At 38.1% G+C, this 21,724-nt stretch overlaps 1 protein-coding gene and 1 long non-coding RNA gene across 3 annotated transcripts in view; one reads left to right on the forward strand and one right to left on the reverse strand.

Moving 5' to 3' along the window:
* LOC134762145 (uncharacterized) overlaps positions 1 to 21,724 on the forward strand; it is a 57,402-nt gene continuing 35,678 nt past the window's right edge. The window contains exons 1-4 of one of the 2 annotated variants that reach the window (XR_010141842.1): positions 1 to 34; positions 1,016 to 1,105; positions 10,235 to 10,294; positions 14,068 to 14,113. This is a non-coding gene — a long non-coding RNA (uncharacterized LOC134762145). Of the gene's footprint in view, positions 35 to 1,015; positions 1,106 to 10,234; positions 10,295 to 14,067; positions 14,114 to 21,724 lie in introns of those variants that run through there. The other variant, XR_010141841.1, reaches the window with a different exon arrangement.
* MS4A5 (membrane spanning 4-domains A5) lies at positions 2,115 to 16,853 on the reverse strand. The gene is made up of 5 exons (XM_002821711.3): positions 16,564 to 16,853; positions 15,468 to 15,596; positions 12,990 to 13,046; positions 11,517 to 11,669; positions 2,115 to 2,261 (listed from the first exon to the last, which is right to left on the reverse strand). The coding sequence occupies exons 1-5, from the start codon at positions 16,714 to 16,716 to the stop codon at positions 2,151 to 2,153; spliced, it is 603 nt and encodes a 200-aa protein (XP_002821757.1). The 5' UTR covers positions 16,717 to 16,853; the 3' UTR covers positions 2,115 to 2,150.

Genomic DNA, 21,724 nt, shown 5'->3' on the forward strand with positions numbered 1-21,724 from the left:
GGTTCAGGGGTACATGTGCAGATGTGTTATATAGGTAAGTGGCATGTCATGGGGGTTTGATATATAGGCTACTTTGTCATCCAGGTAATAAGCATAGTACCCAATAGTAGTTTTTTGATCCTCACCCTCCTCCCATCCCCCACCCTCAAGTAGGCCCCAGTGCCTGTTGTTCCCTTCTTTGTGTCCATATGTACTCAATGTTTAGCTCCCACTTATAAGTAAGAACACATGCAGTATTTTCTTTTCAGTTCCTGTGTTAGTTTGCTTAGAATACTGGCCTCCAGCTTCATCAATGTTGCTGCAAAGGACATTATCTCATTCTTTTCTATGGCTATGTAGTATTCCATGGTGTATATGTACCACATTTTCTTTATCCAGTCTACTGTTGATGGGCATTTAGGTTGATTCCACGTTTTTGCTATTGCAAATAGTGCTGCAATGAACATACACGTGCATATGTGTTTATGGTAGAACGATTTATATTCCTTTGGGTATGTACCCAATAATGGGATTGCTGGGTTGAATAGTAATTTTGCTTTGAGTTCTTTGAGAAATTGCCAAACTGCTTTTTTTACAGTGGTAGAACTAATTTACATTCCCCCCAGAAGTGTGTAAGCATTCCCTTTTCTCCACAACTTGGATCTACTATTTTTTGACTTCAAGACAACATTTAAACCTAATTCTGACTTAAAAGCCCAAGACTTTGCACCCTTAAATATATCTCAAGCTTCACACATCCGTACATCATTCAGTTGCCAAGTATTTTTCATCATAACCTAACTTCACTGAAGTAAAAAACTTACTTATTTTTCCTGCCATGTTGTATCCCTCACCTTCACAAATGCACCTATAACCTAAGCTGCTGCCAGCAAATAGAAATAAAAGCCTGTTACTTAGTTTTTTGAGTATGCTGGTTTTTTTTTCTGTATCATAAACAATGTAGGATAATGGGATCTGAAGTTAGGGACCTTGACTCAAATCCTCTTTCTAAATCATACTCCTTTTGTGTTCTCAGAAAAGCTAACCACTTTGAGCTTCAATTTTTATGACTATGACAAAAGACATATGTACCCTGAGGGCTTTCAGGACAAGTGAGATGATACAGGTAAGACCTCTAATACTTAGGAGGTATTCAGCCAGTGAGAGGCAATACTGTATAACGTAGTGGTTCTCAAAGTGTGGTCTGGGATTTCCTGGGGTCCTTGAGACCTTCGTAGGTGCTCTATAAGTTCAAAACTATTTTTATAATAATACTAAGACCTTATTTCTCTTTTCACAAGTTTATAGTGGTATACTCCATAGGCTACAGAACACGAGATATCATAACAGATTGAATGCAAAAGCTGTTAAGAGAATCCAGAGGAAAATAGTCCCTTCCAAACTTTGGTTGGCATGGGAATTAAGACCTTGGATTCTGGAACCAGCTGCCTGTTGATATTATGGCTCTGCCATTGCAAACTTTATGACCTTGAGCAAATTACTTACCCCCTCTGTGCTTCAGTTTCCTTTTCTGTAAAATGGGTATAATAATACAACTCACCTCCTAGGACTTTTGTGAGATTAAATGAGTAACACCTATATAATACTTAGAATGATGCCTGGAATATAGTAGTGGTTCCACCAATATTTGCCCTCATTATTTTTACTATTGTTACTGTTCTAGTTGATCAGCTCTTTAACATCAGTGATCTTGCAGCATTAATGTAGAATTTGTGGGCCAAACCATTCCACCAACCAACTCATCTTTCCACACACCATTGGAATAGGAGCCACTGGGTGGAGTCTCAGTGAAATCAACAGGAGATGTCATCAACCAGAGAAGTTAGATGACTGGGTCACCCCAGGCCTTGGGCTTTGGTTCCTATCTTTGCAACACCACATTGCTGTCCTTTAGTTGAAATAATGCATGACTAACAGAGGTGACAACACCAAGGTGACCATTTGATTTGGGGAGAGGGGCAGATGGCATTGCCAAGAGGCAGAATGTACTTTATCAGTCAAAATGTCCCCAGAACCCCCTCACTTGAGCCACTCCCCTTTGCTTCAACGAGTTCCCAGCATTAAGATTCTATGTGTCCTTTGGCTTTCCCTTACAAGCAGAAGTCATTGCTAAATAATATTTTAACACATCTTTATTCCCACAGTGCTAGTCAACAACATTGTTCACAATCACAATCCTCTGAATGGCACCCCAAAATTGAGAAGGGCAGAGAAATGAATAATTCAATAATGCTGAAAGTCATCAGTGTAATCAAAATTCCCTGTAATAGAAGAAGAAGAAAAAAAATGAAGAGTCATGATGTTGGCACAGTAATGGTTTTCCTGATTATAATGACGTAGTGATGCCCAGATAATAAAAGCTTCCCCACATATCTCAAGTGTATCTGATGCTTAGGAATCAAATCAGTGAAGGATTATGAGAGTAAAAATCTATTTAAGCATAGGATAGCATAGCATAGAATAGGATAGCATAGCATAGAATAGGATAGCATAGCACAGAATAGGATAGCATAGCATAGAATAGGATAGCATAGCATAGAATAGGATAGCATAGCATAGAATAGGATAGCATAGCACAGAATAGGATAGCATAGCATAGCATAGCATAGCATAGCATAGCATAGCATAGCATAGCATAGCATACGATAGCATAGCATAGCATAGCACAGCATAGGATAGCATAGTGTTGCATAGCATAGCATAGCATAGCATAGGATAGCATTGGATAGTATAGCGTAGGATAGCATAGCATAGCATAGCACAGCATAGGATAGCATAGCATTGCATAGCATAGCATAGGATAGCATAGGATAGCATAGCATAGCATAGGATAGCATAGCATAGCATAGCATGGGATAGCATAGCATAGCATAGCATAGCATAGCATAGCATAGCATAGCATAGCATAGGATAGCATAGCATAGCATAGCATAGCATAGCATAGCATAGCATAGCATAGGATAGCATAGCATAGCATAGCATAGCATAGCATAGCATAGCATAGGATAGCATAGCATAGCATAGCATAGCATAGCATAGGATAGCATAGCATAGCATAGCATAGCATAGCATAGCATAGCATAGCATAGCATAGCATAGCATAGGATAGCATAGCATAGCATAGGATAGCATAGCATAGCATAGCATAGCATAGCATAGCATAGCATAGGATAGCATAGCATAGCATAGCATAGCATAGCATAGCATAGCATAGCATAGCATAGCATAGGATAGCATAGCATAGCATAGCATAGCATAGCATAGGATAGCATAGCATAGCATAGCATAGCATAGCATAGCATAGCATAGCATAGGATAGCATAGCATAGCATAGGATAGCATAGCATAGCATAGCATAGCATAGCATAGCATAGGATAGCATAGCATAGCATAGCATAGCATAGCATAGCATAGGATAGCATAGCATAGCATAGCATAGCATAGCATAGGATAGCATAGCATAGCATAGCATAGCATAGCATAGCATAGCATAGCATAGGATAGCATAGGATAGCATAGGATAGCTAGCATAGCATAGCATAGCATAGCATAGCATAGGATAGCATAGCATAGCATAGCATAGCATAGCATAGCATAGCATAGGATAGCATAGCATAGCATAGCATAGCATAGCATAGGATAGCATAGCATGGCATAGCATAGCATAGCACAGTATAGCATAGCATAGCATAGCATAGCATAGCATAGCATAGCATAGCATAGCATAGCATAGCATGGGATAGCATAGCATAGCATAGCATAGCATAGCATAGCATAGCATAGCATGGGATAGCATAGCATAGCATGGGATAGCATAGCATAGCATAGGATAGCATAGCATAGCATAGCATAGCATAGCATAGCATAGCATAGCATAGCATAGCATAGGATAGCATAGGATAGCATAGGATAGCTAGCATAGCATAGGATAGCATAGCATAGCATAGCATAGCATAGCATAGCATAGCATAGCATAGCATAGCATAGGATAGCATAGGATAGCATAGGATAGCTAGCATAGCATAGGATAGCATAGCATAGCATAGCATAGCATAGCATAGCATAGCATAGCATAGCATAGGATAGCATAGGCTAGCATAGGATAGCATAGCATATCATAGGAGAGCATAGCATAGCATAGCATGGGATAGCATAGCATAGGATAGCATAGCATAGCATAGGATAGCATAGGATAGCTAGCATAGCATAGGATAGCTAGCATAGCATAGGATAGCTAGCGTAGCATAGGATAGGATAGCATAGCATAGGATAGGATAGCATAGCATAGGATAGCTAGCATAGCATAGGATAGCATAGCATAGCATAGGATAGCTAGCGTAGCATAGGATAGCATAGCATAGCATAGGATAGGATAGCATAGCATAACAGCATAGCATAGCATAGCATAGCATAGCATAGCATAGCATAGCATAGCATAGCACAGCATGGGATAGCATAGCATAGCATAGCATAGCATATTATCTTTTTAGAGAAAGGCATATAAAATAATACATTTTTGATTTATATATGTAGGAAATAGTTCATTTTATAAATGCATAAAATGCAAAGAAATGCATATATAAAAGGTGGTCTAATGAAGGGGAAAGAAAGAAGGTGAAGAAACAGGAAAAAGAATTAAAAATATAAAAGAAAAAGAGGGAAAAAAGAAAACTATTGGCTCAATAAAAGAGAAAGCGAAAGAGACATAAGAAGCATAGGCTAGTAGTTCCACCGTTTTTTTGGTTTCTTTTTTGTCTTTTTTTTTTTTTTTTTTTTTGAGACGGAGTTTCACTCTTATCAGCCAGGCTGGAGTACAATGGCAGGATGTTGGCTCACTGCAACCTCCAACTCCCAGGTTCAAGCGATTCTCCTGCCTCAGCCTCCCGAGTAGCTGGGATTACAGGTGCCCACCACCAAACCCGGCTAGTTTTTGTATTTTTAGTAGAGACGGGGTTTCACCATGTTGGCAGCGCTGAACTCCTGACCTCAGGTGATCCGCCCACCTCGGCCTCCCAAAGTGCTGGGATTACAGGCATGAGCCACCATGGTCCAGCCCCACCTGTGTTTTTTTCAATCACGGTGAAAGACCTTCAAAATATTTTGTATTTTGGCAACTATGAGCACAAATAGAGATACACATCTTGTCAGTAGCCCAGAGGCTGCACACCTGCACTTACCAGTTAAAGTTTGCAGTCTTCTGAGAGCTTTACTTTATACTTAGGTTGTAAAGGTTAATATGGCTAACATCCTCTCCTAAAGCCTTATTTGTCTACTATATTTTAACTATAGATTGAACAGCTATTTTAGAGCCACATGGTTTTTAATGGCTACATAATATTTCATGGTGTAGTTTGTCATCATTCGTTTATTCTTTTGTGACAGGAACTGATTGATTTCCTCTTTTTTTTCTGTGTTTTTTTGTTTGTTTGTTTTACCCCTCTGAACAATGCTGCAATAGCATTGTTGTACATATACCCTTACATATAAGTGGTTCAATTGCTGTAGAGATAGACATCTGGGTTAAAAGGTCTGTTTATCATTCAGGTAGGTAAATGTTGTATCCTTGCTTCCCAAAATGGCAGTGACATTGCACACTTCTACTCCCGATATACAAGAACGTTGTTTTCACCAGTGATAAGTACCAGCCATAAATTATAACTCATTAATTTTTGCCAGTCTAGTGATGTAAATATTAGTTCATTGTTAAATTAATTGACATTTCCCTATTAGTGAATTGGAGCATTATTGTATGTTTGGCCATTATAGTTTCCTTTTTGTAAATTCCTTCCTCATATTCTTTATCTTTTAAAAAGAAAATTTTTTCTTGACTTCTTGTCAGTTATATGCACTCTGTATATAAACACATGAAAATGTTGCTGTTATCTGCTTTAAAACTATATTTTCCATTTTTAACTATATCAAAGTTTATATATAAAGAAGTGTATTTTGGCCGGTTGCGCCAGCTCATGCCTGTAATCCTAGCACTTTGGGAGGCCGAGGCTGGTGGATTGCCTGAGCTCAGGAGTTTGAGACCAGCCTGGGCAACATGGTGAAACCCCATCTTTACTAAAATACAAAAAATTAGCTGGGCATGGCAGCATGAGCCTGTAATCTCAGCTACTTGGGAGGCTGAGACAGGAGAATCACTTGAACCTGGGAGATGGAGGTTGCAGTAAGCCGAGATCACGTCACTGCACTCCAGCCTGGGCAACAGAGTGAGACTTCATCTCAAAAAAAAAAAAAAAAAAAAGAAGAAATGTCTTTTATCTCTTTTTCTTTCCACATCAAGATATATCACATTTTTATCACCCCAGTAGGTTCTCTTGTGTCCCTTCCCAATCAGTCCTCCCACCCTATTGAGAGTCAGCCACCCTTCTGATTTCTAGCATCATGTGTTAAATTTGCCTGTTTATTTTTCATCTGAAATTGTTTGCCGCAGTATAATAAATTGAAATTCATTCATGCTCCGCTGTGTGTCAGTAGGTTGTTCTTTTATATTGCTGAGAATGATTCTATTATTTGAATAATTACCTTTTTTTTTAGCCATTTTGTTGTTGATAGAAATTTGAATTCCTTATCAGTTTAACTATAATGAGTAGGACTGCTATAAACATTTTTGTATATATCATGAGACATAAAGTAGGTGAATGATTAGCTTTTTTAAAAACCACCAAATGGTTTTCCGAGGTGGTTGAACCATTTTCCATTTCCCATTTCCACCAAAAGGGTATGAGAGTTCCAGTTGCTTCACATTCCTTCCAACACCCGGTATTGGCGGTCCTTTTAATTAAAATGATTCTGGTGTGTGTGGAGTAGTGTCTTATTGTGATTTTAATTTGTATTTATCTGATGATTAATAATGTTGAGCACGTTCTCACATGCTCACTAGCCATTTATCTATCTTTCTTTGTGAAGTACTTGCTCAAGTCTTACTCTTTTTTTGGCCTTTTATTATTGATTTTCAGGAGTGCTTAATATATTCTGGATGTGGGTCTTTTGTGAGAGAGAGAGATATATATAGAGAGAGGAAATTTTCTCCCTTTCTGTGCTTTCTAGTCCATTTTATTTTATTTTTCCCCTATGGTTAGTCCCTTTTATGTTTTATCTAAGAAAACTTTGTCTACTCCCACGGTCGTGAAGATATTCTCTTAAGTTCCCTGCAGCCCACCCCCTCAAGCTTTATAGTTTAGGATTTCACATATTTCACATTTAGGTGTATCTCTGATTGATGTTTGAATGTGAAATCAATTGTGTACTTCTGGTATCCACTGACTTGGCCACGGTATATTATCATATATTATGCTGAATTTGATTTTTTAAATATTTTATTTCATATTTCTTCACAAAGTTTACAAGATAGACTTACCCACAATTTTTAAATATTTTATAATGTCCTTATCATGTTTTCATGTCAAATTTGTGACAGCCTCACACGAATACTTGTGAGTTGGGAAGTGAACTGAAAGTATTCAGTTTGGTGTTGTTTCTTTTCTAAATGTTTGGAAGAATTAGTCTGCTCCTGCAAGGCTTTGCTTTTTCTTTTATGAGAGAAAGTTTTAAGTTATGTATTTGATTTTTATTAGATATAAGACCAATCAGATATATACATTTTTTCCTGTGTTAGTCATGGCAGGTGGTTTTGCATAGTTTTGGCAGGTAGGTTTTATAAGGAATTTGTCAATTTCATCTAACGCATCAAATAATTTTTATGTTAAGAATTTCCTCATATATTCTTGGCTATTGTATTTATAGTGATACACCTTCATTTCTGATAATGATAGTTTGTGTTTTCTCTTTTTTCTTTTTAAATATCTAGGGGTTTACCAATTTTACTAGTTTTTCAAACATCCATATTTTAGCTTTATTTTATCTTATCTATTGTTTGTGTTGTATTTCATTAGTTTTTATCTCTATTCTTTGTTATGTCTCTTATAGATAGAATACTGTATCTCAATTCTTTCATTTTCTTTAAATTTAATTTTTTAATCTAATTTCTTTGTATGAATATTTAGATAATTTATTTTTTAGTCTATTTTATTTCCCGATACTTGCCTTTGAGGTCATAAAGTTTCCTCTAAGCACACTTTAGTTGTAATCGATTTATATAAATATTTCTATTATTTTGTTTTTAATATTTTTATGTGTATTGTAAATTCTTTGAGCCTTGTATAACTTAGAATTTCAAAACAGTTTTGGGGATTTTTTTTTTTGCCTTTTTTAAATTGACATTTAATTCAATTCCATTGTTTTCAGAGAATATACCGTGTATGATTTTAATCCTTTGAATTTTGTTGAGGCTTGTAGGCTCAGCACATGGCTAATTGTTGTGCAGCGCACCAGCATGGCACATGTATACATATGTAACTAACCTGCACATTGCACACATGTACCCTAAAACCTAAAGTATAATAATAATAAATAAATAAATAAATAAAAGAAAATGCTCTAAGTGAAATCTCTCAATTTTGTCAGTTGTTTTTATTTCACTTTCATTGTGTTTTTGTTGTTGTTGTTTTTGAGACGGAGTCTTGCTCTGTTGCCCAGGCTGGAGTGCAGTGGTGCAGTCCCGGCTCACTTCAACCTCCGCCTCCCAGGTTCAAGTGATTCTCCTGCCTTAGCTTCCCAAGTAGCTGGGATTAAAGCTGCCCACCACCACGCCCTGCTAATTTTTGTATTTTTAGTAGAGACGGTGTTTCACCATGTTGGCCAGCCTGGTCTCAAACTCCTGACCTCAAGTGATCCGCCCCCCTTGGCCTCCCAAAGTCCTGGGATTACAGGCCTGAGCCACCGCGCCTGGCTATTTCACTTTCATTTTTGAAGAACATTTTCACCAGGCCTAGAATTCTGGGTTGGCATTATTTTGTTTGAGCACTTTAAAGATGTAATTCTATTGTCTTTTCACTTCTGTCAGTTAGTTAGATAGGAGGAATAAGTTCAAGAGATCTGTTGTACAGCGGGGTGCCCATAGTTAATGACAGTATATTGTATTCTTTTTTTATTATTATTTTACTTTAAGTTCTGGGGTACATGTGCAGGACGTGCAGGTTACACAGGTATACATGTGCCATGGTGGTTTGCTGCACTTATCAACCTGTCATCTAGGTTTTAAGCCCCACATGCATTAGGTATTTGTTCTAATACTCTCCCTCCCCTTGTCCCACTAACCCCCAACAGGCCCTGGTGTGTGATATTCCCTTTCCTTTGTCCATGTCTTCTCATTGTTCAACTCTCACTTATGAGTGAGAATGTGAGGTGTTTGGTTTTCTGTTCCTGTGTTAGTTTGCTGAGAATGATGGCTATTGTATTCTTAAAAGTGCAAAGATAGTGAATGTTAAGTGTTCTCACTGCAAAAGTGATAACTATGGGAGGTAATGCCTTTGTCAATTAGCTAGATTTAAACATTCCACAATGCATATATATACTTCAAAATATGTTATACATGATAAATACATATGATTTTATCTGTCAATTAAAAATGTCAGTTGACAGTATTATAATTGTAGTTATTTGGTGTAGTGTTTGTTCTATATATGACATTTAGGTCAATTTTATCAATTGTATTCAAAATTCTATAATTTTATGGTCTGTCTACATATTCTTTCAGTTGCTGAGAAATGTGTGCTAAAATTTCTCATGATGATTTTAGCTTTCTGTACTCATTCAACTGAGTTAGTTTGCCTTTCGGCTTTGAGTTGTTATTAGGAGCATTCAGACCTAGAAATGTAATATTTCTCTTGTGGATCGACCCTTTTATTATAGAAAGCCCCCTATTATACGTTTAGCAATGCTTCTTGCCTTAAATCTATTTGTTTGTTACTAGTGTAGCTGTTTCTTGTAAACAGAATGCAGTTGTGTTTTGTTTTTTAAACTCTTATTTACTGGGACCATCTTTTTTAAAAATTTTAAATTTTTTGATTTTCTATTTTTATGGGTACATAATAGTTTTACACAGAAAATCTTCTAGTTCACTTTCTTTTATTTTATATTCCCTGAGGTATTTTAAAGTTTATCATTTATTTCTTAAAACATGATAAATATTGTGGTTTTAAAATCTCTTCTAATACACTTAGTATCAGAAATTTTTGGGTGATATTGTTTTTGCTATATTCTGTTTCTATTAGTTGTTATTTGCATTGTCTTATTTCTTTTTATGCCTCTTTTGAGTGCTTACTGTTAATTTTCAATGGAAAATTTGATGGGAATTTATTAAGATTAATGAATGTTTTTCTCCTAGATAGACTTCGGTTTTGCTTCTGCCGGGTACCGGGGCACCACATACCAAGACCAAATTCAGGTAAAGCATTCTTGCCTCATCCAGTTTATGCCTAGCAAAGGTCAGTGGGGATTGGGGCATGCAAGGAGGTTGTCAAGGGGTTTGGCCTGTGGCCACACTTCTCAAATACTTTTTCTTTTTAAACTTTGTTCAGCGACTCTTTTGCTATTTTGGGGCAGAGTACTTTGTATATCTTTTTGCCCTTACCTGAAGAGCGTAGTAGCCTATCAAAGACCTAGTTTAATATGGAGAAAATCTCTCTTAAGTCTTTATACCTTGAGTGGACGTGAAACCTTGACTTCTTTCTCTTTCAGTCCACATGGGGCAGGGATTGGATTCCAAATAAGCATCACTGGCAAATGATGCTTATGGTCTGAAGGCATAAGTGGCTTTCATGCTCTTCAGAATTCCACTTGTAAATTTCAAGTTGCAGGCTTTCATCTAAAAATTGATCTAGTAGTTCCGGCTGACCTTTCAGCTTTTTAATGCCTTTAAGATTGTTTTGTTTTTTAATAAAAGAAACTTCTGTTTTCAGAGAAGAGTTGATCCACATAGCCATACTTAACCATTACCAAAATCAGTCTCCCTATTTTCTGCTCTTCAGTTCTGCTTTCTGTGGACCTGGGGCATTCAACTGTTAAGTATTTCTTAGGCTCTGCCATAGGAAATATCTTCTAATATGACCCCCACTTTGCCTTAGATGGTGGGTTTTCAATTTCCTCAGCAATTTTTGTGTGTGTTTGATAACTCTCTTTTTCTCTCCATGTGGATCAAACCTTTTACATTCTTTTACACTAATCTTAGTGGTATTTTGGAAGCAGCTAAAATAAATGCCCCTTTTCAATCTTTTCATGTTTTGTCAGAAGTTCAGCCTGTTAAAACCAAATCAAGAACTGTAAAAACACGCCACTGTGATTCTAATGTACATATAGGGCTATAAACTACAGCTATACTGCTGTACCTTTATTTTTTTAGATTTATATTTGTATCATACTGATTTTTGTATATGTTTTATCTCTTGTGCTCCTGTGAATTCCTAAAGGTGGGAGTTATAATGTGTTTATTTTTCTCTTCCACAATGCCTGGTGTAATGTCTATCAAATATTATGGATTTCATAAATGTTTGTCAGTAAAAGAAAATACATGTGTATCCACAACATGATCTGAATGGTGCTGATTGAGTGCTAATAAATATTTTCTATTAAGCCCTTTACTCATCACTCTATAAATGCAACATACTTACCAAGAACAGGACAGTAACAGCCTTACACTGACTATTTTGGTGAGAATAACCACAAATGTAGTTTTGATCTAGGATGAAACCAAATGTGAGGAGAATGATTCCAGCTATTGCTCCCAGGGCACTAAGAAAATTCATTATTCGGCTCAATATTATCTGAAATAGAATAAGAACATAACAATGTGACTGGGGTCCAGCCTGTACTACAAACAAAGCAATGAATGTGGAGAATGGGGAGCAGGATTTTAGTGGCAGCATCTTAATGCCACGAGGCAGCTCTGTGATCCTATGCGAATCGCTTCACATTTTTGGGCTTCAGGCCTTCATCTACACAATGAGAGGATCTTGTGAACTTTCAGTAACCTTTCCATTCCCCATATTCTATGCCTAAGTTAACTCTCATTCAGTTGGGAGGAAGGGTGTGCCTGTAAAAATTGCATTTTGATTCTCTGGTAAAAGTCATGGTCTATTTACATTTTTGTTTTAAGACTCCCATGTTTAAATAAATGCTGCACTTCTCTGCCATTTTTAATTTCTCCCTAAAATGACAAACTAAGGATTTTCAGTCCTTTGCTAAAATCTTTTTTTGGCATAGTAATATCTTATGTCTTCAATTCTTTGAGTAAAGTAAAAATATTCTACTTATAATTTATCTATAACTTTACATTCAGTAGCACTGTATTCTTTATTTTGAGATCCTGTTTATGGCTTAGTTGGATTGTCTACAGTTTGCCTTTCATATGAGTCAAAATAGTGCCTGTCAAAGTGCCTGGTATGCCATAGATACCCAGAAAACAAAAAAGAATGAATAAGTAACTGGAATATTGAAATAATTCCACCGTTAATTGGCTGGGAATTTGGACAAGCTATTTAACGATTGTAAGCCTCAGTGTCTTCATACATAAAATAAGGGCTAAACTAGATGACCTAGAGAAACTCTCCTCTGGCATAGTGGGTTATAATTCTAGGAAAACAGGAAGCAAATGCTGTTTACTGGTATCAGTACTTGATAGTTTGTGGAATTATGGTGACCTAATGATTTTACAAATTTGTTTCAAGGCCAGGATAAATTATTTGAAAGTTATATATTTTTAATAAAGTGGAAATAGTGAAAATGTAACTCATTACTTTTTTTTTTTTTTTTTTTTTTTTTTTTTTTGAGATGGAGTCTTGTTCCGTTGCCCAGGCTGGAGTGCAGTGGCCTGATCTCGGCTCATTGCAACCTCCACCTCCCAGGTACAAGCAATTCTCCTGCCTCAGCCTCCTGAGTAGCTGGGACTACAGGTGCACACCACCACACCTGGCTAATTTTGTATTTTTAGTAGAGATGGAGATTCACCATGTTGGCCAGGCTGGTCTTGAATTCCTGACCTCATGATCCACCCGCCTTGGCCTCCCAAAATGCTGGGATTACAGGTATGAGCCACCATGACTGGCTACAAAATATATTTTTAATAAAGTAGGTATATAACTCACCAGAGTTTCTGTGGTTTTTCTTTTCAGTGCAATTAGGAAGGCTCCAGAATTAATGAACTGTTAAGAGGAATAAATATGTTAATGATGACCATGTTTAGCTGATGTTGAGTTCTTACAGAATAGACCTCTGTGCATTTCTTTTTTTTTTTTTTTATGTTTTTCTTCCTCTTTATTTTCAAGGGGAAGTAACGTTGCAATTGCTCACCCTATGGAAACTGGAATTGCTTCCTTTGGGTTACAGACACACCCTTATCTCTACAGGTCCAGCTGTGTGTCTCTGTCCTTTACTCCATTTTACTCAGCTATGTAATGTGGCATCAGTGCCGGTCAAAAACGGAGCATTTTTTCTTCCTTACTTCTTTCTTTCTCTTTTTCCTGTCTCCCTATCATCTTTCCCTGTCCTCCCACTTTCCTTTCCATGCTCCCTTTCCCCCTTCTCTTTCTCTGTCTCTGCTTCTACTTTCATTTTATTTCTTTTTTTTTTATTTATTATACTTTAAGTTTTAGGGTACATGTGCACAATGTGCAGGTTAGTTACATATGTATACATGTGCCATGCTGGTGTGCTGCACCCATTAACTCGCCATTTAGCATTAGGTATATCTCCTAATGCTATCCCTCCCCCCTCCCCCAACCCCACAACAGTCCCCAGAGTGTGATGTTCCCCTTCCTGTGTCCATGTGTTTTCATTGTTCAATTCCCATCTATGAGTGAGAACATGTGGTGTTTGGTTTTTTGTCCTTGCGATAGTTTACTAAGAATGATGATTTCCAATTTCATCCATGTCCCTACAAAGGACATGAACTCATCATTTTTTATGGCTGCATAGTATTCCATGGTGTATATGTGCCACATTTTCTTAATCCAGTCTATCATTGTTGGACATTTTGGTTGGTTCCAAGTCTTTGCTATTGTGAATAGTGCCACAATAAACATATGCGTGCGTGTGTCTTTATAGCAGCATGATTTATAGTCCTTTGGGTATATACCCAGTTCAACCATTGTGGAAGTCAGTGTGGCGATTCCTCAGGGATCTAGAACTAGAAATACCTTTTGACTCTATGCATTTCTTTTACAGGCCCGCCTTCTAAGTTCGCACACTCCTCAGGGCAGTGAGAAGGGTGAGTTGCTTTATATGACTTTCCACAAATGGAATAGTGGACAAAACACTGATCTGGAAATCTCCTTTAGCCCTAACTATTTATTTGAACATGAACTTTCTTTTTTTAACCATACAGGGCTTTGGTTTACTCATCCATGTTCTTTTTATAGCTATTGTGGACTCAGCTTTGATCTCATGACAAAGGGATGTCAAGTCAGTTTATAATCATTAAGATTGGATTCCATCTTACTGCAATCCAATGTGTTCTCTTGGATGGGAACATAAGGTGGGGTTGCAGTGAATGTGCTGGTAGTTCTTAAAAATCTCCAAGATTTTTCTTGGAAGTGGGTCACACGTGGTAGCATTTTTGTCTAGTGGAAATTTCTAATCTGATTACAGCACATCCATGTTTAAATTTCCAGCCCCTTCATGGGTATTTTCCAGCCTCATCTCTCCACCTTCACTCCCTGTGCTGAACTCTTATAGTTCACATAATAGAAAATGCTCTCCCATACCTTCAGCCTTTGCTCATATTTCTCTCTTGGCATGCAACAAGACATCCCTAATCCTTACACTTGGGTATCCCAACTCCCATCTTCTGTGTGTGTGTCCTCACCTGATTAACCATTCACCCTTTAAAACTTGGTCAAGCTGGAAATGTCTCTGGGCGTTGTCCCCTCTGTTTTGTTGATGCCTTTCCTATGGAGGCAGCCCCTGTGTTTATTCTCTCTCATCACACCCTGTGTTAATTGTCTGACTCCTCACTCAGCTGAGACCTTGGGCTCAGGCACTGCTTTCTTTTCCCTGAAGCCATTGCTCTGCCCATTCTCTGGCACTAAATTAGGTCCTAAGTTAATGTTTATTGATTGTGACTACATTGGGTTTAATAAACACCTCTCTGCAGCTCAAAAGTTATATCTGAGAAACACTTCCCACTTCACTTCTGTAAAGAATAAATTCCTCCTTCATCTCTGCTTACATAAGCATTTCCTGCACCTCTGTGATAACATTTATCACACTGCCTTGAAGTGATCTCTTTACATGTTTTCTTGCTAGACTGAGAGGTCTTTGGGGGAGAGGCTCATTGCCTTTCTCTGTGTATCTGGCTTATAATAAATAGTAACTAATTTCAAATGAATGAATAGCCAAATAAACAACTGCAAGCCTCAAAAGAAATATTCCCAAAGGAACTTCAAGACCTAATGATGGAATATCAGTGACTGTGATGAACTAATGGGGAAATAATTTCAACAAGGTTAGTTTTTTGCACTTTTGAAAGCATGTCATACAACTGGATCTAGCTTATTTCATTGCGAAGAATTCCCTAACATCCTGGTTGGCATGGCTTCAAATTGAACTTGATTGACTATACTCACCAAAACAGAGCCCCAGAATGGATATCCTGAAAGAAATATAAAGGGAAACCTTGGATATGGTTTTAACAAGGTGAAAAGGAAGATAACTCCAAAAGAAAAGGTCATAATTCCAAACAGGATCTGGATAGTCTGCAAATAGAGGAAAAAGTCATGGTGAGGAAAAGCAAAGTGATAGTTTCCCTTCTGTTTAGAAGATCTTCTTTTGGTCAAAAGGATTTGTCAATTACTCTCTTTGGTAATTAGGGGAAGAATAATAGAAGTCCCTTTATGATGCTCCTGGGTACTTTCTTAATTCCTCTATCTGGTATTTGGTGATAGGTAAAATGATCTAAATCAGTGCTCCTGAAAATGTGGTCCATGGATTGGCAACATCAGGATCACTTGGGAGCTAGAAATGCGAGCTATCAGACCCTATCCCATACTTACTGAACAGTCTCCAGGTGAGGCTGGGAAACCTGTATCTTCATAAGTTCTTCAGCTCTTTAGCCCATAAATGTGAATGTTTGAGAAACACTGAATTCTAAATGAGTATACCAGGCTGGCCTCAAGCAGAATTGGACTGTGAGGAGCCCCACCTGGAGATGGCCAATTCTCTGAGCCTGTTGAGGTATTGTCACACTCTCAGGCCCAGAAGACTCCCCATCTCTTCGGGGTTTTTTTTTTTTCTCTCCATCTCTGAGCCACTCATGTGATGCACTGTGACACCAAGCAGTGGTTTGACAAGTGCTGGGGAAGACTAATGAGGACAATATACAAAAATGGAAGATATACAATATACAAAAACGTGTGAGTCTATGTGCTCTGCTCTCTTCTTCTCAGTCCACCTTCTCAGTCTGAGTAATCTCATTTACTGCCATAGCAACTATCACTTTTTAAGTAGGTGAGTCCTAAATGATAGCATTTTTTGTCAAGTCCAGACCCACATGATTCATTCTTGTCAAACATCCTCTCTCAAATGTCCCACCAACACTCTATATTCACATTGTCTTAAAGAAGAATTGGAATAGGCTCCTACCTTCAAACATGTGCCAACAGATAATTTCCCTAGCCTTTCCCCTGCCTCAGTAGAATATACATAGGGGCAAGTCTTACTTACCCCTAAGATTTTCATTTTTGTAGCAAATAATTTTTGCAAGGGGCTTTGAGTTGAAAAGGTCGTGGTTGAAAGTTCTGTGGACTCATATTCTGAAGCAGTGATTTCTGGAGGAAATACCAGAAACACCGGACTGTGTGCGGTGCTTGAATCCATGATGGTGTCGGTGATAATTTGAAAGGAGATGATTTAGTTGGTACTTCAGTCTAGACCATGTTCTTTGCTTGTGCTGAGGCTGCCTGGAGCACTGGAATTTTTTGCTTTGTCTTGGAATTATAGGACCATAGAGTCATAGAGTCATAGAATCTCAGGACTGCTCAAGATCCCAAGATGGCTATAAGTAAAATGCCTGGGACTAGGGATCGGAGAACCGGACAAGTAGTCCTGGTTTAGTTAGGAGTTTACTGTGACTTTTGGCAAGTCACATCCCCCTCTCCTGGTTTCTGATTCCTCATATATACATTGACCAAATTGGACTAGATGATCTGCATATAAAGACATTTTAGGGACCGCGCATGGTGGCTCACGCCTGTAATCCCAGCACTTTGGGAGGCTGAGGCGGGCGGATCACCTGAGGTCAGGAGTTAGAGACCAGCCTGGCCAACATGGTGAAACCCCATCTCTACTAAAAATATAAAAAATTAGCTGGGTGTGGTGGCACATGCCTGTAGTCCCAGCTACTCGGGAGGCTGAGGCATGAGAATCGCTTGAACCCAGGAGGCAGAGGTTTCCTTGAGCTGAAATTGCACCACTGCACTCCAGCCTGGGCAACAGAGCAAGACTCTGTCTCAAAAAAAAGGACATTTTAGTTACCAAATGGCAACTAGATGCACATTTATTCCAGTTCCATATCTTCAGACACAGGTAGAACGCAAAATCTCTCAGGCCACGGAACAAATTAACCACTTCTTGAAGTATAGATAACATCCATTTTTCCTGTCACTTTGTGGTTTTGCCACCTGATTTAAGTAGCTTTAGCTGTGTAACAAATCCCTCAAAATGTAGTTACTTCCAGCAACCACCATTGGCTTTTGTTTACACATCTATGGGTCCTGTGTGTGGTCTGTCTCATCTGAGGCTGCTCAGCACTTCTCTGCCAGGCTCTCTCATGCAACTGTGGTCACCTGGTGGAGTGTCCAATTACATGAATTAGGATGGCCTGAGTCATGTCTCTGGAAATGGGCAGACTCTTGGTTCTCTTCCAATTCACAAATACTTTTCAAACCTCTGCTGAGTCATGTGTGCTAATGTCATATTGGCCAATCAAATTTCATAGACAACCCAGATTCGAGGGGTAAGAAAATAGGCCCCCTAATGTCTTCATGGGAGGATCTGTACTTTCATCTTGAAAGGACAAGAATGAAGGGAAGGGAACCATTTGTGTCTATTTTTAACTGTACCTTGTCATTTTCTGGTGTTTCCTGTTGAGATCAGGTCTTCCTTAATTGAACCTCATGATGTGACAGCCTCTAGCCACTTGCCACTTGCCAGTTAGAATATTTTAAAAGGCCACCCCCCCTCACAATTTCTTTTCTCTGAACGTATCCATCTCTTGTTCAATTTTCTATGGACGTTGAATCATAATGGTGATTATCCTTCATGAACATCATCTGATGTTGTGTTAGCATTCCCTAAGCTAAGCACACTATGTTGCAACATAGTTTTATAAAACACCATTTCACCCTAATTACTCGGGTTTTAACTTTGCTCTATACCTTCCCCAGTTTTTGTTTTTTCTCCCTCTAAGCATGATGACTAGCACAGTGTTATAATAGCTATCTGACAAATGGCAGAAATATAACTTTAATTTTTTATTATTCTTTATTTTTTATTATTATTTATTTTTTATTATTCTTTAATTCATGCAATCTGGCGATGCAATGGAAGACTTACTCTTTGGAGAAGAGAAACCTAGAATGAACCCCAAGCCCTTTTATTTACTATTTATGGGGTCTAGGCTAAGTTATCTATTAATTTACATATTTATTAAAACATTACATTTCTTTTATGAGAATAAAAATTGTTATTCAGTTATGTTTAGTGAATTTTAAAGTACCTGGAGTGTAATAGATGCTAAGTAAATTGTAGTAGTAATAAAAATAAGAGTAATAAGTATTATTTCTCTTATTATTGCCATTTTTAGCATGGTGAGCAGATACTTTGTCTTGCTTTATGTTTGCACTCTTTCCAAAGTTCATTTTTTGTTGATTCTTTATAGGTTAAATGTATTTCTATGAGCTTAGCTATAATACTGGAAATGTCACACTGAATCAGTGCAGACGTTATTTTATTTTATTTTTTGAGACGGAGTCTTGCTCTGTTGCCCAGGCTGGAGTGCAGTGGCATGATCTCGGGTCACTGAAAGTTCTGCCTCCTGGGTTCATGCCATTCCCCTGCCTCAGCCTCCTGAGTAGCTGGGATTACAGGCGCCCGCCACCATGCCTGGCTAATTTTTTTGTATTTTTAGTAGAGACAGGGTTTCACCGTGTTAGCCAGGTTGGTCTCGATCTCCTGACCTTGTGATCCGCCTGCCTCAGCCTCCCAAAGTTGCTGGGATTACAGGCGTGAGCCACCGCGCCCGGCCCCAGTACAGACGTTATTTTACAATTTCTCCATTTCAGGGTGGCTGTGGAACTCCATGGCCTCCTGCTAATAAATGCCCTAGGCCTCTTTATACATTGATGACATGTATCTGTTCACTACTTCAAAAATCTTCCATATCCTCAGATTTCTTCTTATTTTCCAATCTGCCGAAACCTACTCTTTTAATGCAAATTACTCTAGTCTTAAGGTGGTTTATGGAATAATATATAATATGTTTGTATTCATTAATGTTCTGAAATTCAGCCTTAATTTCAAGCTTCTCATTGCTAAGTATTCCAGAGAAGTTATGATGATCTGAGGAATCCAAGTTCTGTGAACCATAGTCAATGGGATTAGGCCTTTCCTCACGGTCTCTCATCTGATTCCCTTGCTGGAAATTTCCAAGAAAAACACTGTGTATTCTTTCTCTCATTCTTCTGTTACTGCAGCTGAAAGTCAATTTTCTTTGTTTTTAAGTTTCTCTTATTTTTCTCTGTTGTTAAAGCCCTCCTTTAAAAAGATCCATATCCATACTCTGGAGAGAACAACTCTGGGAGCAGAATTAGAGCAGTCAACTGTTGTGGCCAGATGTCACCCGCTTAGGAGTCCCCAAATCCTCTAGTTTTCTTTTGTTTTTAAAATTTATAAATAATAATAGTGTCTTTAAATCTTATTCCATGAATGATGGTAAAACCCAGTGTCACTCTGAATGTCTCCAGACATTTCTTGGAAGGAGCAAGTGAATACGAGGGAAGGGGAGCCACTGGGGCTTCTATCGTGTGGAGTGGTCTCAAGCTCTGATTTTCTGCATCTATTGAATTCTTAGTTTTCTCTGCAAGTCTGGGCTTCTGTAAGTGATGACTGTTTTTCTCACTGCACTGTCCTGCTGGTTTTCATCCTAATTCTTCACTCCTCTAAGGTAGTACTAGCACAATCTTGCATATATAGCATACTTTAAAAATAATATTAGAAGATCATTCTACAGAACCTACAAAGGCAGCACCAGGGATTTCCTACTGTATCTTCTGACATAAACACTCTAATTACTAATTTCGGACTTACACATAGGTATTAGGTATTCCCTTTGTGACTACCTAGGAATTTTATGTTTAAAGAACAAAAAGATTCTTTGTTTCATTGTAGTCAGATGGGATTTTTATGCCTTCACTCCCTTTCCCAATTTGCAAGAAGAAAAGGTGTATATTATTCTGCTTAGGGTACTACGGTAAATTACCATGACTGCTTCATTTAAACAGCACAAATTTATTTCTCATACTTTTGGAGGCTGGGAATTCCAAGATCAAAGTGTCAGCTATTTTGGTTCCTTATGAGAGCTCTCTTCTTGGCTTGCAGATGACTGCATTATTTCTGTCCTCACATCGTCTTTCCTCTGTGCGTACACAGGCATGTGAGCACACACACACAAGGACACACACACAGAAAAAGAGCAGGAGACAGAGGCCTGGTGTCTTTTCATATAAGGGCACTAATCCCATCATGAGGGATTCACTCTCATATCCTCATCTAAACCCAACAGCTTCAAAAGCCCATCTCCAAATATCACACTGTGAGCTAGAGCTTCAACAAATGAATTTAGAGTGGGACACAGTTCACTCAATAGCAGGGAGATAATTTGTATAATTCAGAGTAAAGAGAGATATGTTGGTGGCATAAATTAGATCAAGTTTATGCCATAAGAAGTAATACCGACTAGTAAGAGAATTAGTTTTATAGATGTTTTATTATGGACCAAAATTGAGCATCTACTCTGTGACAGGTATTTTAAACACTATACATTCTTTAATCATCCAATCTTCTTGACAACCCTGTGCTGAGTACTACTCCTATTCATATTTTATAGGTGAGGAAACTTAGGCACGGAAATTTTAAGAAACTTTCCCAAAGTATCCCAGCTAGTAATGGTGCTGGGTCAAAATTATGATCCAGTTGCTTTACCTTTAGATTCCATGTACTCAATTTGATACTTCAGAGCTTTGCCTCGAGAACTAAAGCTTTCTCCAGTGATGCATAAAACTTTATGCATCTGGTCTCTGACCAGAAACTCCACATTTGAATCCTAGAGTAGGTCACAGAAGTAAAAAAAATCACAGGGACCACAGGGAAAGAAAGGTGTATGTGTGTATGTGTTAGTGGGGGAAGCAGAGTAAGAGATGAGAATTTCCAAATGTCCAAAGAGTACCTTGTGAACTGATGGAGGATATTATGGCTGAAAAGGAGATCTGCACTTTCCTCAGGACTCTTTGTATCTGTGTGGTTCACTAACAGTAACAGCCTTTTAGAAATGTGATGAACCTACATGCCTTTCTAGGTATGATAACCACAAGTGAGAGGTTGCAAAAATATAGATTATTATTCTCCGGAGAAGATCTCTGGATCCACGTTTTAAAATAATACATTTTTGTTCCTGCTAATGCTATATCTCAGTGAGTACTTGCTTGGTATACATTTGCATCCCAGCAACTCCTCTGATCTGTGCAGGTGATTTCAACTAAGGCTCATTCCAGATTGTGGCCCCAAGACTGTGAGTATAAACAAAATACGATGGTTAACTTTATGTGTC

Source organism: Pongo abelii, chromosome 9, assembly GCF_028885655.2.
Source record: "Pongo abelii isolate AG06213 chromosome 9, NHGRI_mPonAbe1-v2.0_pri, whole genome shotgun sequence".
NCBI classification, from domain to species: Eukaryota; Metazoa; Chordata; class Mammalia; order Primates; family Hominidae; genus Pongo; species Pongo abelii.

What these genes read in the sequence shown, in the direction of transcription:
- MS4A5 (XM_002821711.3), bottom strand. Translation starts at nt 16,716, where the DNA reads ATGGATTCAAGCACCGCACACAGTCCGGTGTTTCTGGTATTTCCTCCA. An exon ending in CAAAAATGAAAATCTTAGGG is followed by an intron (nt 15,597 to 16,563) that starts GTAAGTAAGACT and finishes CTCTATTTGCAG; the next exon opens with ACTATCCAGATCCTGTTTGG. An exon ending in GAAAAACCACAGAAACTCTG is followed by an intron (nt 11,670 to 12,989) that starts GTGAGTTATATA and finishes ATTCTATTTCAG; the next exon opens with ATAATATTGAGCCGAATAAT.